We start from the raw sequence: 20,347 nt of genomic DNA, 5'->3' as shown, positions 1-20,347 counted from the left end.
AAGTGAGTTGTTTTGTATGGTGTTGTTGGTTATTTTTCTTTGTTTTTGGTAGTCTGATAAAACATTAGTTTTAAAATTGAAATTGGCCTCTCTTAGGTTTGATCATGTTACAGTTACCTGTCATAGTCAGGTAGGCATTAGACACATCCACTCAGTGTCTGTGTATTTGAAATGCATTTGCATACAAATAACAAAAGTGTCCTAAATACAAAACTCATCATGAGGCACTTCATCTTCTCCTGGGAAGTTGCATAACCACCAAAACCAAACAAACCCAATGCCAAACCAAAAGCATCACCAAAGGCTGAAGCTTCCAAACTGATGACACTGCTGGGAGTGAATGTGTTACCTCTGTAACCTTCTCTTAGTGGAAACTTCTTCATCCCTGAGTTTGCCAGACCGTGTTTGGAGCTTGAGGTGAAATTCATCTCTCATTCATGTCTTTTAGCTAATTGCAGACTCCAGAATATCCAAGGTTGATTAATGCTCCCTGAAGATGATGAGAAGTCCTCTGAGACTAGTTGAGCAAACACATAATGCTCAAGCATCCAAAGAACAAGGAATTGGTTGACAGAGGTGGTTTACTCTGCTCTGTATAGACTGGCTTGATAGCAGGTTTTGAGAGATTTGTCCCAAGCTGCACATTCCTCCCTGCTTCCAGTGGCTGCATTGCCCTGCACCTCATGTTCTGTCATTGCAAAGAGGAGAAGTGCTCTAAGGCTTTAGGTTTTGTTGAGAGCAGCATTGCTTGTGTGGCTGGTTAGTGGCTCTGAGACAGTGGTCTGTCATAAGTTTTATTTGAAAGAACATCTAACTCTTCAAAGCAATCTGTGGACCATTTTGTGTTCTACTGTCATCTGATATTTGGGACCAACAGGGGGAATTCTTGTACAAATAGGATAATTTTTGTTGAGGTGAAGCCATAAAAATTTATCTGTGAAATCTTTGGTGTTGGAAGTGTAAAATGATAATTATGCCTGTGGGTTCCTGGATTTTATCTGCCTGCAGATGTTGGTAGTGGTCAGGAGTTCTCCATGGTTTTTCTGATAACTTCTTGTATTGCACAAGCCAAATGTGGATGTAGAAATAAGGGTGAGTCACTGCTGCAAGCACTATGTCCTGCAGAGGTGAGCAGACTGTATGAAAACCTGTCCATGTGTGGCGTGCTGGCAGAGGAGTGGAAGAGTAATCTAGTAAGAAGTCAGTGCTGTCCTTCAAAGGTGGATGTGGGAGTGTCAGTTGACTTGCCGAACCTAAGCATAAAGCAGTGCTGCTAATCACAGAGGCTGCAAGATGCCTCTGGAGATTGCTTGCTCACAGCAGGGTCAGATAGAGGAGATTGCTCTAGGACTGTGTCCCACTGGGTTTCTAATAAATCCATGGATAGAGAAACTCCAAAACTTCTCTGGGAAACCTGTTTCGGTGTTCAGTCACCCTTGTGGCACAGAAGGGGATTTTACATTTATAAGGCTTTTTAAACTTCATTTTATTCCCAAATGACCTCATAATTTCAAAGGTGTGAAAGGGTTATCTTAGCTGGCTATGTAACTGATGACTGGGGTCCTGTAGAGCTGCAGGCACCTATTGTATAAACACAAGCACAGCCATGACTTAGTGGAGGATGTCTGTAGTTGATTTGTAAGAGGTATTTCTGATAATGTGAGAAGGAAGTGCCTGTGGGATCCTGAGGAAAGAAAATGTGACAACTGCAGTTTATTCTGCTAGCAGCTCTTTTATGTCAACCTCTGAGGCCTGCAAGGAAAGATGAACAGAGAATACTCAGAGGCACACATGAAACAGTTCAGTAGGTCAGATGAGTTTTACAGAACTGACACTTGCTTAAAGATGCAACCATTGATGGCGTGGGATTTTTTTCTTCTCAAAAATGAAGGGGAACATTGGGACAGGGGAAGGACCACCTGCAGGGCACTGTCACTCCTGTTCAGTTAGCAATTTTGAGTGTGAATGGTGAGTCTTCTCCAGCCAGCCATGTTTGTGGACCTATGACAGAAGCTTCCAGCAGATGTCCTAGGGAAGCGTACAGAAGGCAGCCACTGGTTCTGCTTTGCTTGTCTCTTCTTTCAGGTAATGGCAATGAAATAATTATTGCTCTGCCTTCATTTCAACATAATAGCATTGTACTCTTGGCATTGGGTCTTTTCCTAGAAGAGTTATTTCCTACCCTTGAGTTCTCTTATTTTCTCTACTACTTCTGCTCTGTTTCTTTTGTCTTGGATTGGGGCTCTCACCTCTACATATGTCCTGATTAATCCTTGAAGATTTCAACCACTCCAGTGTTTCTTCCACCTCTAGTCCTGGTATTCTACATCCACCCAGTCCCACAGACATTTTCCAGAGGGAATTATGCATTAAAGCACTATGATGGTTTCTTAAAGTGTCAGTAGGAGTTACACCATGTTGTAATTGATATCATTAGAAAATTTCAGTAAGAACTTGCAATAAACTAAAATTTTAAACAACAACAAAAAAAAATAGAATAGCCAGCCAGGACAAGCAAACCCAACCAGAAACAACCATCAAAGAAAACAACAAAAGGCAAAACAAAACCAAACCCAAATCCCTGAAACAAACAAAAAACAAGATAACAAACAAACAAAAAACTTTGTTATTTTTTTTTCTGATGCAGCTACAGCAGGAACCATTTGGGTGGGAGTCTGAGGGTTGGCACATTAGCAAAAGGTGTTTTTCATGGAAGACTATTTAGACCACCTCTTTTTACTGATCCAGCTGTTATCTGAGTCATTGCAGGTGGAGATGCTGTGTGTGCTTTTGGCTCATTTAAAACACCTGGGATCTGCAAACTGTCTAATATAAAGCAGTCTTTGTGATGCCCTGTAGAGCAGATATTTGCATAGATTAGAAATATAAATCTGCCTTTTATTTTCTGCTAACTCCTTGGAGGGGAGGCATCCTTTCAGCCATTTATTTTTAAAAAATAAGTCTTTGTGCAGTGTCTAAAAGTGAACAATCTTGCTTTCATTTTGCTCTTGTTCCAAAAGCAGAGCCCACACACTCTTTAAGCTTTCTGAAAATGTGGGTGTGATGCTGTTTTCTGCACAACTATCAAACAGTTCCTCTCCTTTCCCTTCTCCCCATCTCCTCTTTCTTTTGCCTTAGAACTGTAAAGAAAACTGAAGTTACATTACATTTTACTCCGTGCAGTGTCTCCACAGGTGATACTGCCATGCCAGATGCAAAGGAATGAAGGAGTGCTTTGGTCTGGTTTTCTGTTTTTCTTCCTTGGAAGAAGCTTTTAGTATCTTACTATATGCCCTGTACCCAGTAGTCATCTATTGGCTTTTGTTCTGTTGCAGATTAGGCCATAATCTTGCAAAATGACAGAAATTCCTAGTTTGGGTGCCACCAATGGGGTTGGGTCTGCATGGTGCTGTGCATGGTAGGTCTGGTATCAGCTGCTCTGTAGGGAATGACATACTCCAGGATCTGCTCTGTGCTGCATTGGGGGTTTGCCTTAAGTTTGTCTGTCAGCTTGTGTTTTCCTGAAGAATGTGCTGTAGAGCTTTCCTGTGACAGTGTGGTAGTTTGGAATGGGATGGCTGCACCTGCAAAGTGTGGGAATGAATGTGTTGGCAGGTGGAAAATTAGAGCCTGTGCCTGCCAGCCCTCTTTTTTGGAGGCCCTGTGAAAAATCAGTCTCAAACTTGTTCTTCATTAACTAAGTGAAGATATATGTCCTCTGATATTTTGCTGTCATACCCTTTTCTTCACACTTCTTGTAGCTTTTGTTTTTCTGTTTGTATTTCAAAGAGAGATTTCTTCTTCAAAGTGTTAGGTGAAGAATATTTAAACTCACCTTTTAAAGCTACAGACCCATAGGACTCTATATGAATTTTTGAATCATGTGAAGATAAATTAGTGGGGAAAATTTAGTACTGACTGCTTCATATTTAGAGGTTAAAATATTCTGCCAACTATTTATTTATTTGATGAACTATTGACATTTTTCTTTTCCCTCAAAATAGTCCTTCAGTGTCTCATCTACTTCAGCTTATCTTTGCTTTTAGTCTACTTTGCTTTTCTTTTTCTGAACGAGCTAAAGTTTCACATTGTCCCATGTTGCTAGGTTTTAATACAAATAAAATCAGCTGGAGTTTTGTGCCAGCTACAGCTGCCTTTGCACAGTGCTTTTAGTTGCTGTCTTAAGGCTGGATATCACTCAAGCTGTGCCAGTCTGGTTTTGTGGGATTAAGTTGGATGGGCTGGCAAATGAGTGAAAATTGAGTGATGCTTAACAAGAGGGAAGGTGGAGTATTTTAAAAACTAAGGTTCAGAGTTTGGTCTTTCACACCTGAACGTTTTAGTCAGGATTTAATCATTGAAGTATTACTGGTATAACTAAGCAGAAAAGAAAAGCTGGGTTTTCAGGCAGCAAAAGTCTTAACTGCCTTGTCCAAATTTGTCTCTTTCTGAAAGCGTTTCTGTAAGCATTTCATGCTTACAGTGTACTTCCCAGCACATGTTTTAAGAGCATGTCTGCATCTCTGGAAAGATGGTATCCAGGAGCAGGCTATGTAGCTTCCAGAAAAATGATGCAACCAGTTTCTTGGTGTCCTCTCTTCTGGAAGATTTCCCAGCTGCTAAGTATGTGCCAGTCAGCAGAGCTATGCTTATAGAGCAGCTCTGGACATGCTGTGCTGGGTCCTTCACTGGAGGTCCTTCACTGGAGTCACAACAACCTCATGCAGCAGGTCTGGGGCAGAGTGGCTGGAAAACTGCCTGGTAGAAATGGACTTAGGGGCATGGTTTAGCAGCAGACTAGGCGGTGTTAGGTTAATGGTTGGATCACTGATCTTAGAGGTCTTTTCCAGCCTAAATTCTGTGATTCTGTGCAGGAAAGGCCATAGCCATTTCTTGGCACTATAAAGAGCTTTGCAGCTTGTCTGAATGGGAAGATGATGCACCTCTTCACTAAGAGGCAAGACTGAACAGTAATGATTAGAATCATCCCATGTTTTTTAAGTCTGGAAATACTTTTTAAACATTTCCATATAAAAAATGTCTTTTAATTCTCTTTCTTCTTGGATCATTGTGTTGCATAAACCAATGTAGCTCCTATCATATAACAGAATATTTCCATCTTTATAAGTACCTATGTTTTTTATATATACATATAGAGAATATTTCTGTTTCACAGAGAGGCAGAAGTCAACAAACTAATTTTAAGTTATTACATAAATTAAGTAAATCACTACTGTAAGTGGAAGTTAGATAAACAGAAAAGTTCAGGATGTTCTATTAGAAGGGCAGACATTAGAAAGAGAAGATAATTTCTTCCCTTGAATCCTGTCAGATCTCTTTTTCAAAGTGAGATGATCTGGAGAGTCAAATGACTGACTGATTTTCACAGGGAAGTAGTGTTGAACAGCTGCAAAGTGGCACGGGATGCCAGCTGACCTATATGTGGTGCTACTAACTCTTTTTGAACTGAGGAACCAATACACAGCACTCTAGCTAGGTGCTGTGTCTTGTAACACAGTAAAAGAATAGTTAGAACTTGCCCTCATGAAAGTGATGCATTCATGGAAGTCCTCTGGGAGAGCTCTTAACTATGTCTCACAAATGAGCAGCAGAAACTCTGGAGCTGAAATTTTATGAATTGATGGAAGACAAAGAAATTTCTGCTGGAACAGAATGCTGCTTTAATTTTTTTAGACTCTGGTTGCCAGCCTGCCTGAGCCTACAGGTCCCAGGCCTCATCCTGGACCCAGTGCTATTTTTCTCATTACTGCAACTGCACTGATATGGATTTTCTTTCTTTCCATCTGCAGGAATTTGGGTCTAAACAGCAGCCCTCTCAGACACTCCGTCCATTGTCTAGGAGCTCATGTAGCCTGGGCAGGGGAGCAGCTTGAAAATGCTTGCAAGCTGGATGAGTCTTAAGAGCCCTGGGTGGCCACCCAGGCTTAGACAGTCTGGGGTATTTGCATTTTAGTGCTGCTTTGATGACTTTATTGTTTTGTTTTAATTATTAGACTTTTTAAATATTAGTGGCTACTGCAGCATAAAAAGCACACATTAGACTTGTAGACTGCCTTGTTGTAAACAAGCTGATGCTTAATTAGCTTTAATGTTCTTCTTAGAGGACAGCAACAATAAATAATGTGCAGTGTTTCCCTGGCTTTTCTTGTGTTCATGTTATTGCAGTGTATGTGTTGTTTTGCTTTTCAGCAATATTCCTGAGTTGGTTGGTTTTGGATGTGTATTTTAGTGGCTGTTTAAACTTTGACTTAAAAATAAGAGCTCCTTCAAGAGAGACCTAAGATTCAACGTTAATTCTCTGTTTATAAAATAATTTGCTGAGGAAGGCAAAGCCTCAGCTGACTTTTTTTTTCAGTGAATGGGGAGCTTGTTCTCTCTGTATTCGTTATTGAAAGCTGAGCTCTTTGTGCCAGATATTTTAAGACACTGTTGATGCTTAGATCTAATCTATTACATTGTACCGTGCTTTTAGATCAGAAAGTGAATGTGTTTTCATGTCTGTGGTTGGGCAGTACATATGTAGCAATTCTCAAAACTAGTGTTGCATAACTTTAAATGCAGTGTTTGATACTTCAGCCTGCATTCTTGCTTTAGTATGTTTTCAAGGCAGTGGCTGTGGTGGTTAGAAATGTTGTAACAGGAAAGTCTTGGCGTTAGACAGTATCACATTTACATCTGATGGTGTGAAAATGATACTTATTTTATGTTCTAGGGCTTAGTCACGTGTTCTTACATATCACTGTCCTGATGGGAACTATTTGTGTATTTGATAGTAGAACAGAATGGGCTGCCCAGGGAGGTGGTGGAGTTGCCATCCCTGAAGGTGTTAAAGAAAAGACTGGATGAAGCGCTTAGTGCCATGGTCTAGTTGGTTGGCTAGGGCTGGGTGATAGGTTGGACTGGATGAGCTTGGAGGTTTCTTCCAGCCTGGTTGATTCTATGGTTTTATTTATTTGTTTGTTTGTTTATATTATTGGGCCCTTTTAAGTGGCAGTAAAGGTTATGTATTTTAGTATCTACTCTTCTTACTGGATAAAGATACACACTTTACACAGTGTCATGTTGCTTCTCCTGATGAAGCCTCAAGAGTGAAGGTTGCTCTAGACTTGTGTAATCAGTGAGAAATGGACATTTCCACAGCATGATTCAGTATTCCTCTGTTGTGCATCACTTTCTGCTAGTGATTAATTTTCTCTTTTTATACTGGATGTTTTGAAAAGGGATCTGCAGCTCACTGATCTTCTGTTTCAGATGTCTGACATTTAGCTGCAGTGTCAGCATGAGGGTCAAGCCAACAGCAGCAACCTGTGAACAGACCTGTGCTTTTTCATTGGGATTTCTAACTGCATTTAAATTGTGAGAATTTGATAGTGAAAATCTTGGTTGCAGTATCACTGCCAGTCTTCAGTTAATTGTTCTGGATTTTGATGGTTGTACTGCAGGCGAGCAAACTTCTCTTCTCTTGAGACACAAACCACTAAACTAGTTCTAAACATAACACTTTGTTTCAGGGAGCTGAATACCTTGGGTATTTTTTGCCTTGCTGATAAGGTGTAAAGCTGAAGGAGCTGAAATTGGATGTCAGTACAATCCTGAAATCTCCAAATGTGGTTAGAAGAGGCATTTTTGTGGAGGCTGTTTATGCAGCTGAAAATCTCAACAAGAATTTGGCAGAAAACTCAGTGTCAGAAGATGACAGATTCCTGTGCAGTGAGATGCTTACTGGTTCACTGTTTTATCTTTGGCAGCTGCTTTTGCACTTGATATCTTCAGCTGGGTTTGGAGGTTTTACAAAGAATAATTATTCATTTAGTGAAATAGATCTACTTCACCCACCCAACAGGGCACTGAGTCTCCTATTTCTCTGGCAACATCCTGTTGTTATCAGAGCTGTGTTGAGTTTTGAAGGGCTGTGTTCACTGGGACATTAGAACTTCCTGGGCCACGGTTTTGTTGCATGATCTGCTGATGTGTGGAGTGACTGTTTTCAATGGTTCCTGTGAAAAAACTAGGGTCACCAAGCTCTTTGGAAGACAGAAACAACCTGAGTTTTCCTGGTTTCTGCTGGCAGTGAGCACATCAGCAGTCTTTTCACAGGAAAGCAAGCTGTTTTGCTGGCAGCCTGTAAGATAGGTGACAACTTCTTTGTGTCACATTTCATGAATTATGTTTCGTTACCAGAGCTGGTTACTGTGGAAGGCAGTAGTGAATAGATTGGATTTACACTACCTACAAGTAGTGTAAATCCCCACTAAATCAATGGAACTTTCTCAAACAATGATTAGGTGAGGCAGGGATGCTACCTAACTGATGAGATTTTTTTTTTTCCCCAAAGATCCATAAATTCACAGAATCATAGAATGGTTTAGGTTGGAAGGGACCTCAAATATTATCCAGTTCCAACCCCCTGCCATAGGCAGGGACACCTCCCACTAGAACAGGTCACTCAAGACTACATCCAGTGTGGACTTGAACACTTCCGTGAAGGTTATGGAGCACAAATCACCAAATGTGATCAAAGATCACAGGCTGGGCAGTGACTGGCTGGAGAGCAGCCCTGAGGAGAGGGACTTGGAGGTGCTGGTGGACAAGAAGCTCAACAGGAGCCAGCAGTGTGCGCTTGCAGCCCGGAAGGCCAACTAGAGCAATCGCTGTATCAGGAGGACTGTGGCCAGCAGGGCCAGGGAGGTGATTCTCCCCCTCTGCTCTGCTCCTCTGAGACCCCATCTGGAGTACTGCATCCAGTTCTGGAGCCCCCATTACAAGAAGGGCCACTGGGATGGTGAGAGGGCTGGAGTACCTCTGCTATGAGGACAGACTGAAAGAGTTGGGTCTGTTCAGTCTGGAGAAGAGGAGGCTCCCAGGTGACCTTGTGGCCTTTCAGTATCTGAAGGAGGCCTACAAAAAGGCTGGGGAAGGACTTTTCAGGCTACGAGGAAGTGACAGGACTAGGGAGAATGGAGCGAAGCTGGAGATGGATAGGTTCAGGCTGGATGTGAGGAGTAAGTTCTTCACCATAAGAATGGTGAGAGCCTGGAATGGGTTGCCCAGGGAGGTGGTTGAGGCCCCATCCCTGGAGGTGTTCAAGGCCAGGCTGGCTGAGGCTGTGGGCAGCCTGATCTAGAGTAGGGTATCCCTGTCCACAGCCGGGGGTTTGGAACTAGATGGTCCTTGTGGTCCCTTCCAATCCCAACTGATTCTATGACTTATATCATTCCAGACCTCAGAGCCCTACTGGAGAACATTATTTGAAATATATATTGAAAAATGAGACAGGATTTATGGGATGTATACAGTATGTTTTATTACTCTTAACTGGCATAATAGAGGAAGGGTAGACTGGGGCAGTCAGAAGTCTTCATGTTTGTTTTGTGTCCAAAGAATAGAGTTATGCCTGTACTTAGTCCAGTTTTTGAAAGGGGTTATCTCTTTATTTTCATTACTGCAGAATGTAAGCTGGAGTTTACATATGTTCTTGTTAACTCACCACATTTTTTTAGCATGATTTTCTAACCTGCTTGGCCATTAGCCTGACTGACTACCAGGAGAAATTTCTAACTGTTGACTCCTGTTGCTTCCATATGTAAGTTAAACCACCTTTTCCCACAGTGGAGACAGCATGAAGGTTAGCTGTGTTTTCTTTTAGGGCAAGGAACCACATGTTTTGAAGTGAATCAACACATAGGAGAAAAGGAAGTAAATTTAAGCTGTTACTAATGTTTTGGGTTCCAATGTCATCTTTGCTGAAATCTTTCCTGGTTCTAAATTGGAGCTTCTTGTGCTTCTCTTCTCCGGGAGATTTAATTGTCTTCAGCATACATAGCTATGGATCACCTTTTTGTTTCTGCATATTAGTTGCTTTTCCCTTATCCACTGATGCTCTAAATCCATCATAGAAAGTCAGCAAGTTTGTCAGGCATGATTTATACTTGAAACCTTGTTAGTTACCACCACAACCTGATCTGTGTATTAAAGGCAGCATGTGGCATTACTGCGATTAACCTACCTGACTCAGTTCTACATTTTGTGTGTGTGTGTGATCAGAAAAGTAAGTGACAGTAATCAGATGAAAAAACAAAGCCTTCTATTGTGATGGTTTGGGAGTTACCTGCCCCCCTACTCTTATGAAATCACCCAGACTAGACTCAGATGAGCTAGAAGTTAAGGAGTGAAGCTTTCTATTCACAGCTTAGCACAATATGCAAGCAGATATTTACAATATTTACAGCTATAGACAGAAATAGACAAGTTAAAGGTAATACAAAACCACAACAGCCCTCCCAGAAACCAGATTCCCCAGGAGGGGCTCCCAACCACCCTTCCACCTTCTTTCCACCCCTCTACCTTATCCCAGAGTCTGCATTACAGTCAAGATGAGTTTGGAGGATCGGCAAGGGGAGTTAGAAGCAGAAAGATTAGTTACACAGAAGAAGGCTAGGGAGAAACACAGACTCCAAGAGACAGACAGACAGACATAGAGACACACACACTGTCTTATCTATGTTTTGTGTTCTTGTTTTATACATCACAGCAAGCCTGTTGAGTGCAGTAGACATCACCACTGTTTTCACAGCCTATAGTCTAATTTTTCTCACAAAATTATTCAATTAGCCTCAAACCAGCACACCTGTATTTTAACCTCTGAACCCCTGTAGCCTAATGCAAGTGTTTTGTTCAGCTCAGGAGACATAAGTGTGTAGCTGAGCATGCATTAAACTTAATTGTGTGAGTAGTCTGAAGTCAATGGAACAGCCATGCTGAACAGTAACCCTTTTAACACCTGCTTAAAACACAAACCAGATGGATATGTGTTGGTGTTTTTTTTTTTCACAAAGACATATGCCTAGCAAACTCCTCAGCCACAAATGTTTTATTCTAGTTTTTCTGTGTAATATTGAATGTTGTTTTTCAACTGAAAATGCTGCAGTACAGATTCCATTATATTACATTATTTTGATTGTTTTGCTTTATTTCTTCAATCTCACTTCAGCCTTTATACAGATGGTGGTGTCACCAGAGCCTGGATTTGCTGGACACCAGCCTGTGTTGATCTTTGCAGAGAGGGAGGGCTGGGAAGACCAAGAGAATATGACTTACTCTGGGTTTTTTTTTTAACTGCAAAAGTTGTGTTAGAGTTTTGTGCTGTATAATTCTTCAGGTATTTGGATTACCTCTGATAAAATTATAGGTGGTTGTAAGGGAGTTCATTGTGCCTATAAATTGTAGTGGGGCTCCTTGTAATTTGTTATGATTAATTCAAGTGTTCAAGGGCAGAAAATCAGGATCAGGTTGTGGCATGCCTTCCTTTCTTGCTAAAGCATGCTATTACTGGCTTTTTTATGTAAGGTTTAACTTTGTGGGTTTGTTTGGAGTATCCAAAAAGTACAGTGCATTCTTAAGAAAAAGCACAAGTACAGAGAATGTGCCCGTTGTGGTTGGAGGTGGTCCTTTTTAAATGCAGAGATATTGGTGGGTACTGTAAAGCTGCATCTGCTGGCTAAGCCTCTTGTGGAAGGTCTGCGTGTTTTGAAAGGCTTGTGTCATGTCTCTGGGCCACAGCAAGGCCTGGGTGCGTGTCCATGCTTGTGGCTCATTAGAAATGGCATTAAAAGGAAAGCACTGGAAGAGCACTTCTTTGCAGTCCAAGCTCAGTCTTTTGCTGCCAGTGAGAATGTTGAGAGCAGTGCTGTTAATCTCCTTTCTAACTGCAAAGAGTTTCACTAGATACCTGTTTAACACTGGACACAAAGGAGCTACTACACTTTGATCCTGGAAAAGCAGCTTGCATGGGAGCAGTTACAAAGTGTGTGCTGTCTTCCTAAACATCTCCGTTTGCTGTACATACCTAGGTGCACCGAGGCTGTGTCCTGTTTGTCCTTATGCTCACAAGTTGTGTATCAGAATATGCAAAGTGACTGTCATTGTGAAGTAAGCCCTTAGCCAAATCCCCTTTTCTTCCCTCCAGCAGTAAAGTGTTGCTTTTAAAGAGAGGAACTGAGCGATGTGGAAGATGGTTTTGTGAACTGTGTTTTGGTCTGCCCTCCTTTTCCAGTCCCCTGTGTGAAAATGATGCTAAAGCAGCATTGTTCTCTTAGGAAGGGGGAGGGAATGACACAAATCTTTCCACCTCTTTATTTTTAGTTTCAGTCATGTTTTCCATCTAGCTGCTGGAGGAAACCGGGGTGTAGACAGTTGGATGCTGCTTTTGAACACCCTCGTTTCTCAGTTACCTGAAGCTAACCTTGACCTGTCTTAAAAGGTTGTTAAGTTGTGTTATGACTGTGTTTACTCCTGGCATGAACAATTTCAGTTTCTGAAGGAATTTCCTCCTGCACGGGTGGCAAAGGCTCTTTCCTCTTCTTTCCCTTTTTTTTCTGGTGAGTCTACTGAACTTTCTGACAGGGTGTGGTAGACTTGTTCTCAATAATACACTTCCAAAAACATTACCCTTTAGTGAGAGCAAAGCCTTTGCTTTTTATACTCTCCCACAAATCCCAGATAAATGGCTATTGTCTAGTACTGCAAAATGTCAGACTTCCACTGGGAGACAAGCTGATGAAATTCCAGAGGAGCGAGCTGGAGATGTTCTGTTTATCAACAGCAAAGACAAGGCCTTTGCACTGCATTACTGACAATGACATCATCAATGTATATAGCTCTCTTTTCAAAGTGCCTTTAGATTAAGATGTGCTGATTGAATCCTTGCACCTGAAATGTGTTTCAGCATGCTCAAGCGCAGAAATCATAACACCATCTATGTCAATATACAGAACATCATGTCTGAAAAGCCCAGTCTTGTCTGCCTGCCTTTCTGTCTTGCCATATGAAATCCAGTCCAAGTTTGCAGACAGTTTGGTTGCGGCATCTTGAGTGGCTTGCATGAAATACTCAGCATCCAGTAAGTAGTACTCTGGTTTGAAACTTTGGAACAAAATCTAGATCTCTCAAATTTTCCTTGGTCTCTTGCCCAGGTTTACACCAGTGACTTCAACAGATGTGTGCCTCAGATAATCTGTTCGTAAAATTAAGCTAATTAATACAACTTTGGCTCCTCAATTCAAGAGAGACGTTGAGATACTGGAATGTGTCCAGACAAGGGCGACGAAGCTGGTGAGAGGCCTGGAGCACAGCCCTGTGAGGAGAGGCTGAGGGAGCTGGGGGTGTGCAGCCTGCAGAAGAGGAGGCTCAGGGCTGACCTCATTGCTGTCTGCAACTACCTGAAGGGAGGCTGTAGCCAGGTGGAGATTGATCTCTTCTCCCAGGCAGCCAGCAAGAGAACAAGGGGACACAGTCTCTAGTTGTGCCAGGGGAGGTCTAGGCTGAATGTTAGGAGGAAGTTGTTGGCAGAGAGAGTGATTGGCATTGGAATGAGCTGTCCAGGGAGGTGATGGAGTTGCTGTCCTTGGAGGAGTTCAAGAAGAGACGGTATGGGGCACTTAGTGCCATGATGTAGTTGATTTTCTAGGTCTAGGTGCTTGGTTGGCCTGGATGCGCTTGGAGTTCTATTCCAACCTGGTTGATTCCATGAGTCCACTCAGAAAAGCAACCACTAAGAGTTAACTATTATAATGATGTTCTGCAATATGTAATAAATAAATAAAAATAATCTTTTGGTCATTATAAAGTAATTATTTTGATTGCTCATTGATTAGCTATGTCATTGGCTCAGATATCTAATTCAAAGGCTGAGAAAATATGCAAGACTCTGTGTTTAAAAAAAACTAAGTTCCTCTTCCAAACATAACATTCTGGTATCTGTGGAATCTTGTGGCTAAATAGCATCAAAGCCAAGAGATTTTAAGGTGTGAGATGAGTAATATACATACACACCAGTATCGAAGCTAACACTCAAAATAATGTCAGTAAGCAATTCTCTGTGCTGGAGAAAGTGTTTCCTCTACAGGCAGATTATTACATAAGTGCACGTTGCAGCATTTCTGCTCAGAAGTGTATTACCATACAACGATAAACCCAGAAGAGCTGAATTGAGTTGCTGTGATTCGGTGAGACTTTTATTATGTTCCTGATTTTAGAAGATCTTATTACGCTCTATTTGTGGTTTTTCAAGCTGAAGGTCTTGAGCTAAACCACTTGTGGGCCAGTCTGTTTCTCTTTTGAGTCTTAAAGACTTGTTATTTTGAAGATACTGAAGGTAAAGCAGCTCCTTTTACCTCCAGAGAAGAGACCAAACTGCATAGCTATGCAGTTATCCAACAGATAGGCTTGACAAAGGAGATACCTAGTGAGTTACAAAAAAATTACTCATGCCAGCAATTGCATTAGTAGTAGTTATATTAAAGGAGAATGTGTCTTGTAGTGCTTTGTGTTTTTTCCAGGTACACTCAAGGTGAATATTTAGTGGTAAAAAATGCATTGATTCAGTGAAAATTTGTTTTACAAAAACATGTTTCCTGCTGCACTAGAGATACTGTCTATTCCAAACTCTTCCTCTCACTGATGTACAGAGAAGGAGACTATAAAAGCAGGGGAAAGTAAAAATCCAGACTGATCACAGTACAGCTTTCAAACAGTATGAATCTTTATTTATCTCAGTCCTTCCACCATTTAGTATACATATATTGATGCATGTGTGTGGATGCATCTTTAGATTGTAAGTCCCTGGTGTAATAAGCTTTTTGTTGTTGTTGTTGTTGTACATTTCCTAGTAGAGCTGGATGCTGCTCAATTACTAAGGCTACTGGATATACTATGCTGTATATATATTTTAAGTAATTATTAATGGAGTATTTGCCTTGTGTTTTTTTGTGAGAGTTACTAGTAGGATGAGATAGTTGAGGGTGTTACTCAGGCCCCCCCAGCTCTCATGAAATCACCCAGACTAGACTCAGCCAGCTGGAAGTTGAGGAATGAAACTTTCTATTCACAGCTTAGCACAATATACAAGCAGATATTTACAGTATTTACAGCTATAGACAGAACTAGACAAGTTAAAGGTAATACAGAAACACAGCAGCCCTCCCAGAAACCAGAATCCCCGGGAGGGGCTCCCAACCACCATTCCACCTTCTTTCCACCCCTCTACCTTATCCCAGAGTCTGCCTCACGTGCAAGGTGAGCTGTGCAGATCGGCAAGGGGAATTAGAAGCAGAATTAGTTGAGTTACACAGCAAAAAGCCCAGGGAGAAAACACAGGTATTGATGGGGATGCACACACACTGTCTTATCTATATTTGTGTTCTTATTTTGATACATCTCAGCAGGCCTACTGAGTGCAGTAGAAATCACCACTGTTTTCTTTTCACAGCCTATAATCTGATTTTTCTCACTAAAATATTCCAATTAACCTCAAACTAGCACATAGGAAAATTCTGGAGTACTAACCCATATTCTTTCTTTTGTAAAACCATCCTTTAGTTTCTTCACAAAGATCTCCTTTCCCGTATTCATCAGGCCGGGTTCTGTGTGGCTTGTGCTATCTGAGTCATTGGTTGTTAAACATTGGTTGTTGGAGAGATCAGAAATCAGTAAAACAGTTATTTTCTGCACATATAAAACAACAACAGAGGTTATACATCAGATAAACAGTGGGGATGAGAAGATAAAAAGAGTTCAGTGATATCGTACAAACGTCCACATTCTTTTTTTTTTAAGTGACAGGAGAGCAAACCTGAATCCTAATCTTGAGAGGTCTCTGCAGAATTGTATGGGCAAATGGAGTTTCTCTGCATTTACACAGCTGCAGCTGAGTCAGAATATGGGTGTTGCAGCTAAATTCAAAACCAGTATCTTTATCTCTTGCTTAATAATACTATTCATGTGGTTGGATTTGTTTTTTTTTTTCCCCTCTGATGTAGTATAGTTTGCTAAAATGTAGATGTTGATTCTGGAGTTTACATGTTGTCTCATAGTTGTCCAGTTGCAGCTGATTTACTTTATAAATACAGTGTGCTTTTTGATGCAATAAATGCAACTATATTTTTAATGTTTTCTGCATTGGCTAAAGAGAGTTGTGGAAAATTATATCCTTATAATTATGGCTTTGTTCAGACTTGTTGTTCACTCCCATTCCCCTTGGAGTTAGCTACAGGCTGGCAAACTAGTAGCCTTTATTATATTGAATACACAACAGCTTCTCTAAAAATGCTTAAACCAAAGTGAGCAATGAAGGTGAGAGATTGCAACACTCAGCCCACTTGGCTATGGTGGTGTCTCTCTCTTACCCTATACAACCCTGCTACACCAGAATGGCTTGGTGGTTAAAGCTTTCCAAGTACTAGTTTTGAATTTCTTGTCTTTGATTATCTGGGATGCAGCTTTCAAACTTCTCTTTTGTTCAGTTTCCCAACTAAACCACCTAATAGGGGGCTTATTAAATGCATGTTTTTACTTACTGTTCTGAAACTATTTTCCTTGGTGAATCTATAGCTGATTTTTTTTTCCATAGATCTAGTTTTGCAATCCAGGCAAACAAAGAGCAATCTCAGCTAGCACCGTGCCATAATAACAGCATTTAATATAATTTCAGATGGAGTAGCTTCAGATTCTTGGCAGAATATGGGCCAATTTATCCTCTCTGTTGGCTGGGCAGAGAGCCTGACCACAGTTTTGCAGCATGTCTGAGCCATGAATCTGTGGCCGGTAGAGCTATTGGAGCCTTCAAGCACAGCTTCCTCCAGGGTATGCTCCTCCTCTTCCTTGAGAGTGGGTTAGCCATGCCAGTTTGTGCCTTAGGAAAGAGGTATGCCAGTTTGTGTCTTAGAAACATAGAATCAACCAGGTTGGAAGAGACCTCCAAGATCATCCAGTCCAACCTAGCACACAGTTCTAGACAATCAACTAGACCATGGCACTAAGTGCCTCAGCCAGTCTTTTCTTGAACACTTCTAGGGATGATGACTCCACCACCTCCCTGAGCAGCCCATTCCATATATAGCCACAATGAAAGGAGATGCCAGGGAGCACCTTAGGTGGGTAACCCTTGTCACTGTCAGTCCAGGGAAAAAGATGTATACCCTAGGTTTCTGCATCAGTGTTCTTCAGTTTATTTTAGCACTTCCATTGAAAAAGGTATCAGAGCCACAGTAGGTGATTGCTTTTCAGTGCATTTTACCTGTGAAAGATGACAATTTTCTCCATGAGGTTTTTCCTGATAGATACACTGGTTAACATCAGAGCACTAATTAGATGTCTTTTAAATACTTACTGCATATCAATCTATGCACTATATAACACATCTTGAACTTCATTCTGCTGGTCTAAGTCAATGCAATGCTGTGCCATAGTATTGTAGAATATTCCCTTAAGCTTTTTAAATGTGACCTGTTTCTGACAACCAGAATGAAACAAAATGGTCATCCTTCTGATGAAGTGGGTGCTGACTGCTGCTTTAAATCCATTTTTCTCAGGTACTGGCAATTAAAATAGCAACTAAAACCTCACATCACTGTTTCTTTTGAATATCTTGGTCATAATACTTGATACTACAGTCATTGCATTGACACAGTATTTTTGATGATTACCTATATACTTTTTAATCTATTTTCTTTATCTATTTGTATTTATTGATTTATAGACAAAATTGTCTATAATTTTGTGGGTGCTGTGGTGGAAATCACAGTTCCACTAAAGCCAATGGCATCCTTGACTTCTATGGAGCTAGAATATCACTGTATGATTTTACATTGTTTTGACTTTCATGTAGTTCTTAGCTTTGTTTTAACAATAGCTGAAATTTTCTGGCAGGTCTGGATTTTACTTCTGTTAGCCTGGAATATGTAGTTCATGCACACATATGTGACATTGACATAAACAGGCCACTTTCAGGATTGTAATTCTCAAAGACCAGATTCAGCTAAGACTTGCTCACCTGCATACTTGATAAAGCAGCTTATGTTAAGCTTGTATAAAAAGGTGTGTGTGTGTTTTCAGAATTCAGATTTAGTCATTACAGAGAAGTGGAAAGAGATGCTATGTCTCCTGGACTGACAGATGTGAAACCTGGGGCTGAAGTAGATGGCTCAAGCTGAGAAGACTTATGCTTTTTACACTCTCTCTCAGTTGAGTTTCAAAATCACTATTATGCTGTGTGAAAGCCAAATACAAGCATTAAAATGAGATTATAGTTTAGTATTTGAAAAACATTATTTTGCCTTTTGTAGGGGAGAGAGAGGAAGAAAAAACCTAAAACCCAGTAACTCAGCAATTCTTTTGTAGTACATATAAAAATTGTGAACTCTGAAGGGGACTTCTCAGACCTGAAGAATATGTGGAGAGACTTTCCCTCAGAGGATTTCTCTGCCATGCGGTATTTGTAGGCTGCCTTCAGAGTGCTGGTCTGGTCAGAGCGTTGGTGCTGTCTAGTGGCAAGTTACTGCATCTCACATCACTGATGGAAGAGTTAACCGAAGAGAAGTGTGAAATGCTGCGTTTGATTTCTAGCCTTCAAAGCATGGCTTGGGTTATGCTGGTTTTCAAGCACAGATGTATTTCCTGACAGCTCCACACTGAATTAAATGGCAACTTTTGTGAGTAGAGTGTAGGCAGTGCAGTCTCTGTGACGTTGGTAATGTTAATAGTGATTCTCCTTGCCTGTTGGAACTGGGAATGTGACTTAAACTAAAGCAAGACCAGAACAGTTTCTTTTGCTCTTCCCAAGGGCTCAAAGATAAGGTCAGATATGGTGTGCTGGTTGAGGATGAACCCAGATAGTTTACTGTCTCCAGTCTTTCTGAGAGTTTTTGCTGTCCACTTTGCAGATATTGCAGTCTCCAAGTCAAACTGGTATGCTTATGTGCTATTTCTTTCTAACATAGTTTATCTCAAGCAATTATCTTTTAAATCCATGCTAAATTAAATGGATGTCCTTTGTCCTGGGGGAGACGGTGAGCAGTCACCCAGCTGAAAGGAGCAGTAACCTCATAACCTGGTTCATCTGCAGCCAGATTGGCATGTCAAGTCACAGACTGAAACCCCTTTGTTGACTTTTAGGGTTTCCCTCATTTGGGTCACCCAGGTGCATCATTTACTACCAGCAAGTTTGGGGACTGGGTAGGTGAGACTGAGGGCAGGTGTGGTGGACTGTGGCTGCACTGTAACTCACTTGGAGCTGTCTCTGCTGCATTTCAACCTGATACACTCGAGGGACCAGCGCATATCTCTGCTGCTTTGGCCAGCTCTGCTGTGGGTCTGGTCCTGTTCAGGGATGCGTGGAGGACAGTTCCTTGTTAAGCTTTGTGTGGAAAGCTTCTTGTTTATTTTAATCTGCTGTGTTGCAAATGTAAGGTGAAATGCATGAGTTCTGTTGCTATGGCTCAAAAAATTTGTCTTGTGATTAGTAAGTGCAGATCAGCAACTACATGATACTGTGTGTCAGCCATCCTTACAGATGAGAGATGTCCATTAAAATGGCTGTAGTTAAAGTTGTATCAGTAGGTCAAAATGTATGGCTAAAATTCTATTTTTTTTCTATCAAATAAGTCACACTGGAGAAAAAAGAGAAAGGGGAGGAGGTTAAAAAGAAATATGGAGCAGCCTGGTTTTCTGTTGATGGTTGCATGGTCTTCAGTACCTCCACAAACTTTGTGGAGGAGCAGATATCCTTCTTCTGTGCAGCCTAGGGAGCAGAAATTAGAACTTTTTCTTTTCATGCACCTGGAAGCATTGCACATGTGGGCATCATATTGATTGGTTTTAGTAATGTGAAATAATCTGAAACCAGATACAGGCTGTTTAAGCACCTGTCCTGTTTGTGGTGAACTTTTCTTCCTTTCATCAGTCTTTTGTTCTGTGGAAAATGTACAAGCAGGTAGATGTTATAATGAGTGCTCTTTCTTTATAGATACCAGTATTACCTGCAAGTGAAGAAGGATGTTCTTGATGGCCGGTTACTTTCTTCGCTGGAGCAGGGAATTCGACTAGCTGGTTTGGCAGTGCAAGGTAAGATGACATGACCTGATGGCCCTTCTACAACATGGCATTTTTTGGTTTGTTCTGTGTGTTGACTGGACAGTAAGGCCTCCTATGACTTCTACTCACAACAGCTGGGTTTTCTGTTGGTTTGAAAGTGCTATTGATGAAACATTTGCACCCTCAGGGAGGGAATGATGGACACTTCACAGAGTTCATCTTTCCTGTTTCTAAAATCCAAGTAAATGAAACTGAACAAAACACCAGATTTTCCACACTTAACCACAGAGTACTTTGCAGTAATGAATTTGCTTCATGTTCTCTGGTTCCAAATGCAGTTACATCAAAGAGCATAGCAGCAGCTTTAATTTTGTTTTTAATTAAAAACTCATTTTGCTCTACAGTACTATCTGAAGTATGAAAGAACACATGATCATAATTATGTGAGTTATAAATGAGT

The 20,347-nt window shown here is 41.0% G+C and overlaps 1 protein-coding gene across 2 annotated transcripts in view; it reads left to right on the top strand.

Annotated features, from left to right (window-relative positions):
• The window catches only part of PTPN14 (protein tyrosine phosphatase non-receptor type 14), a 70,144-nt gene that overhangs the window by 8,935 nt on the left and 40,862 nt on the right, over nucleotides 1-20,347 (top strand). For both annotated transcript variants that reach the window (XM_064164498.1, XM_064164499.1), the window contains exon 3: nucleotides 19,820-19,917. In XM_064164498.1, coding sequence (XP_064020568.1) covers nucleotides 19,820-19,917 — 98 coding nt within the window. The remainder of the gene's footprint in view (nucleotides 1-19,819; nucleotides 19,918-20,347) is intronic.

This window comes from Pogoniulus pusillus, chromosome 25, assembly GCF_015220805.1.
Source record: "Pogoniulus pusillus isolate bPogPus1 chromosome 25, bPogPus1.pri, whole genome shotgun sequence".
Taxonomy (NCBI): Eukaryota; Metazoa; Chordata; class Aves; order Piciformes; family Lybiidae; genus Pogoniulus; species Pogoniulus pusillus.
The sequence above is the reverse complement of the archived record's forward strand: the minus strand, read 5'-3'. Positions and strand labels throughout refer to the sequence as shown.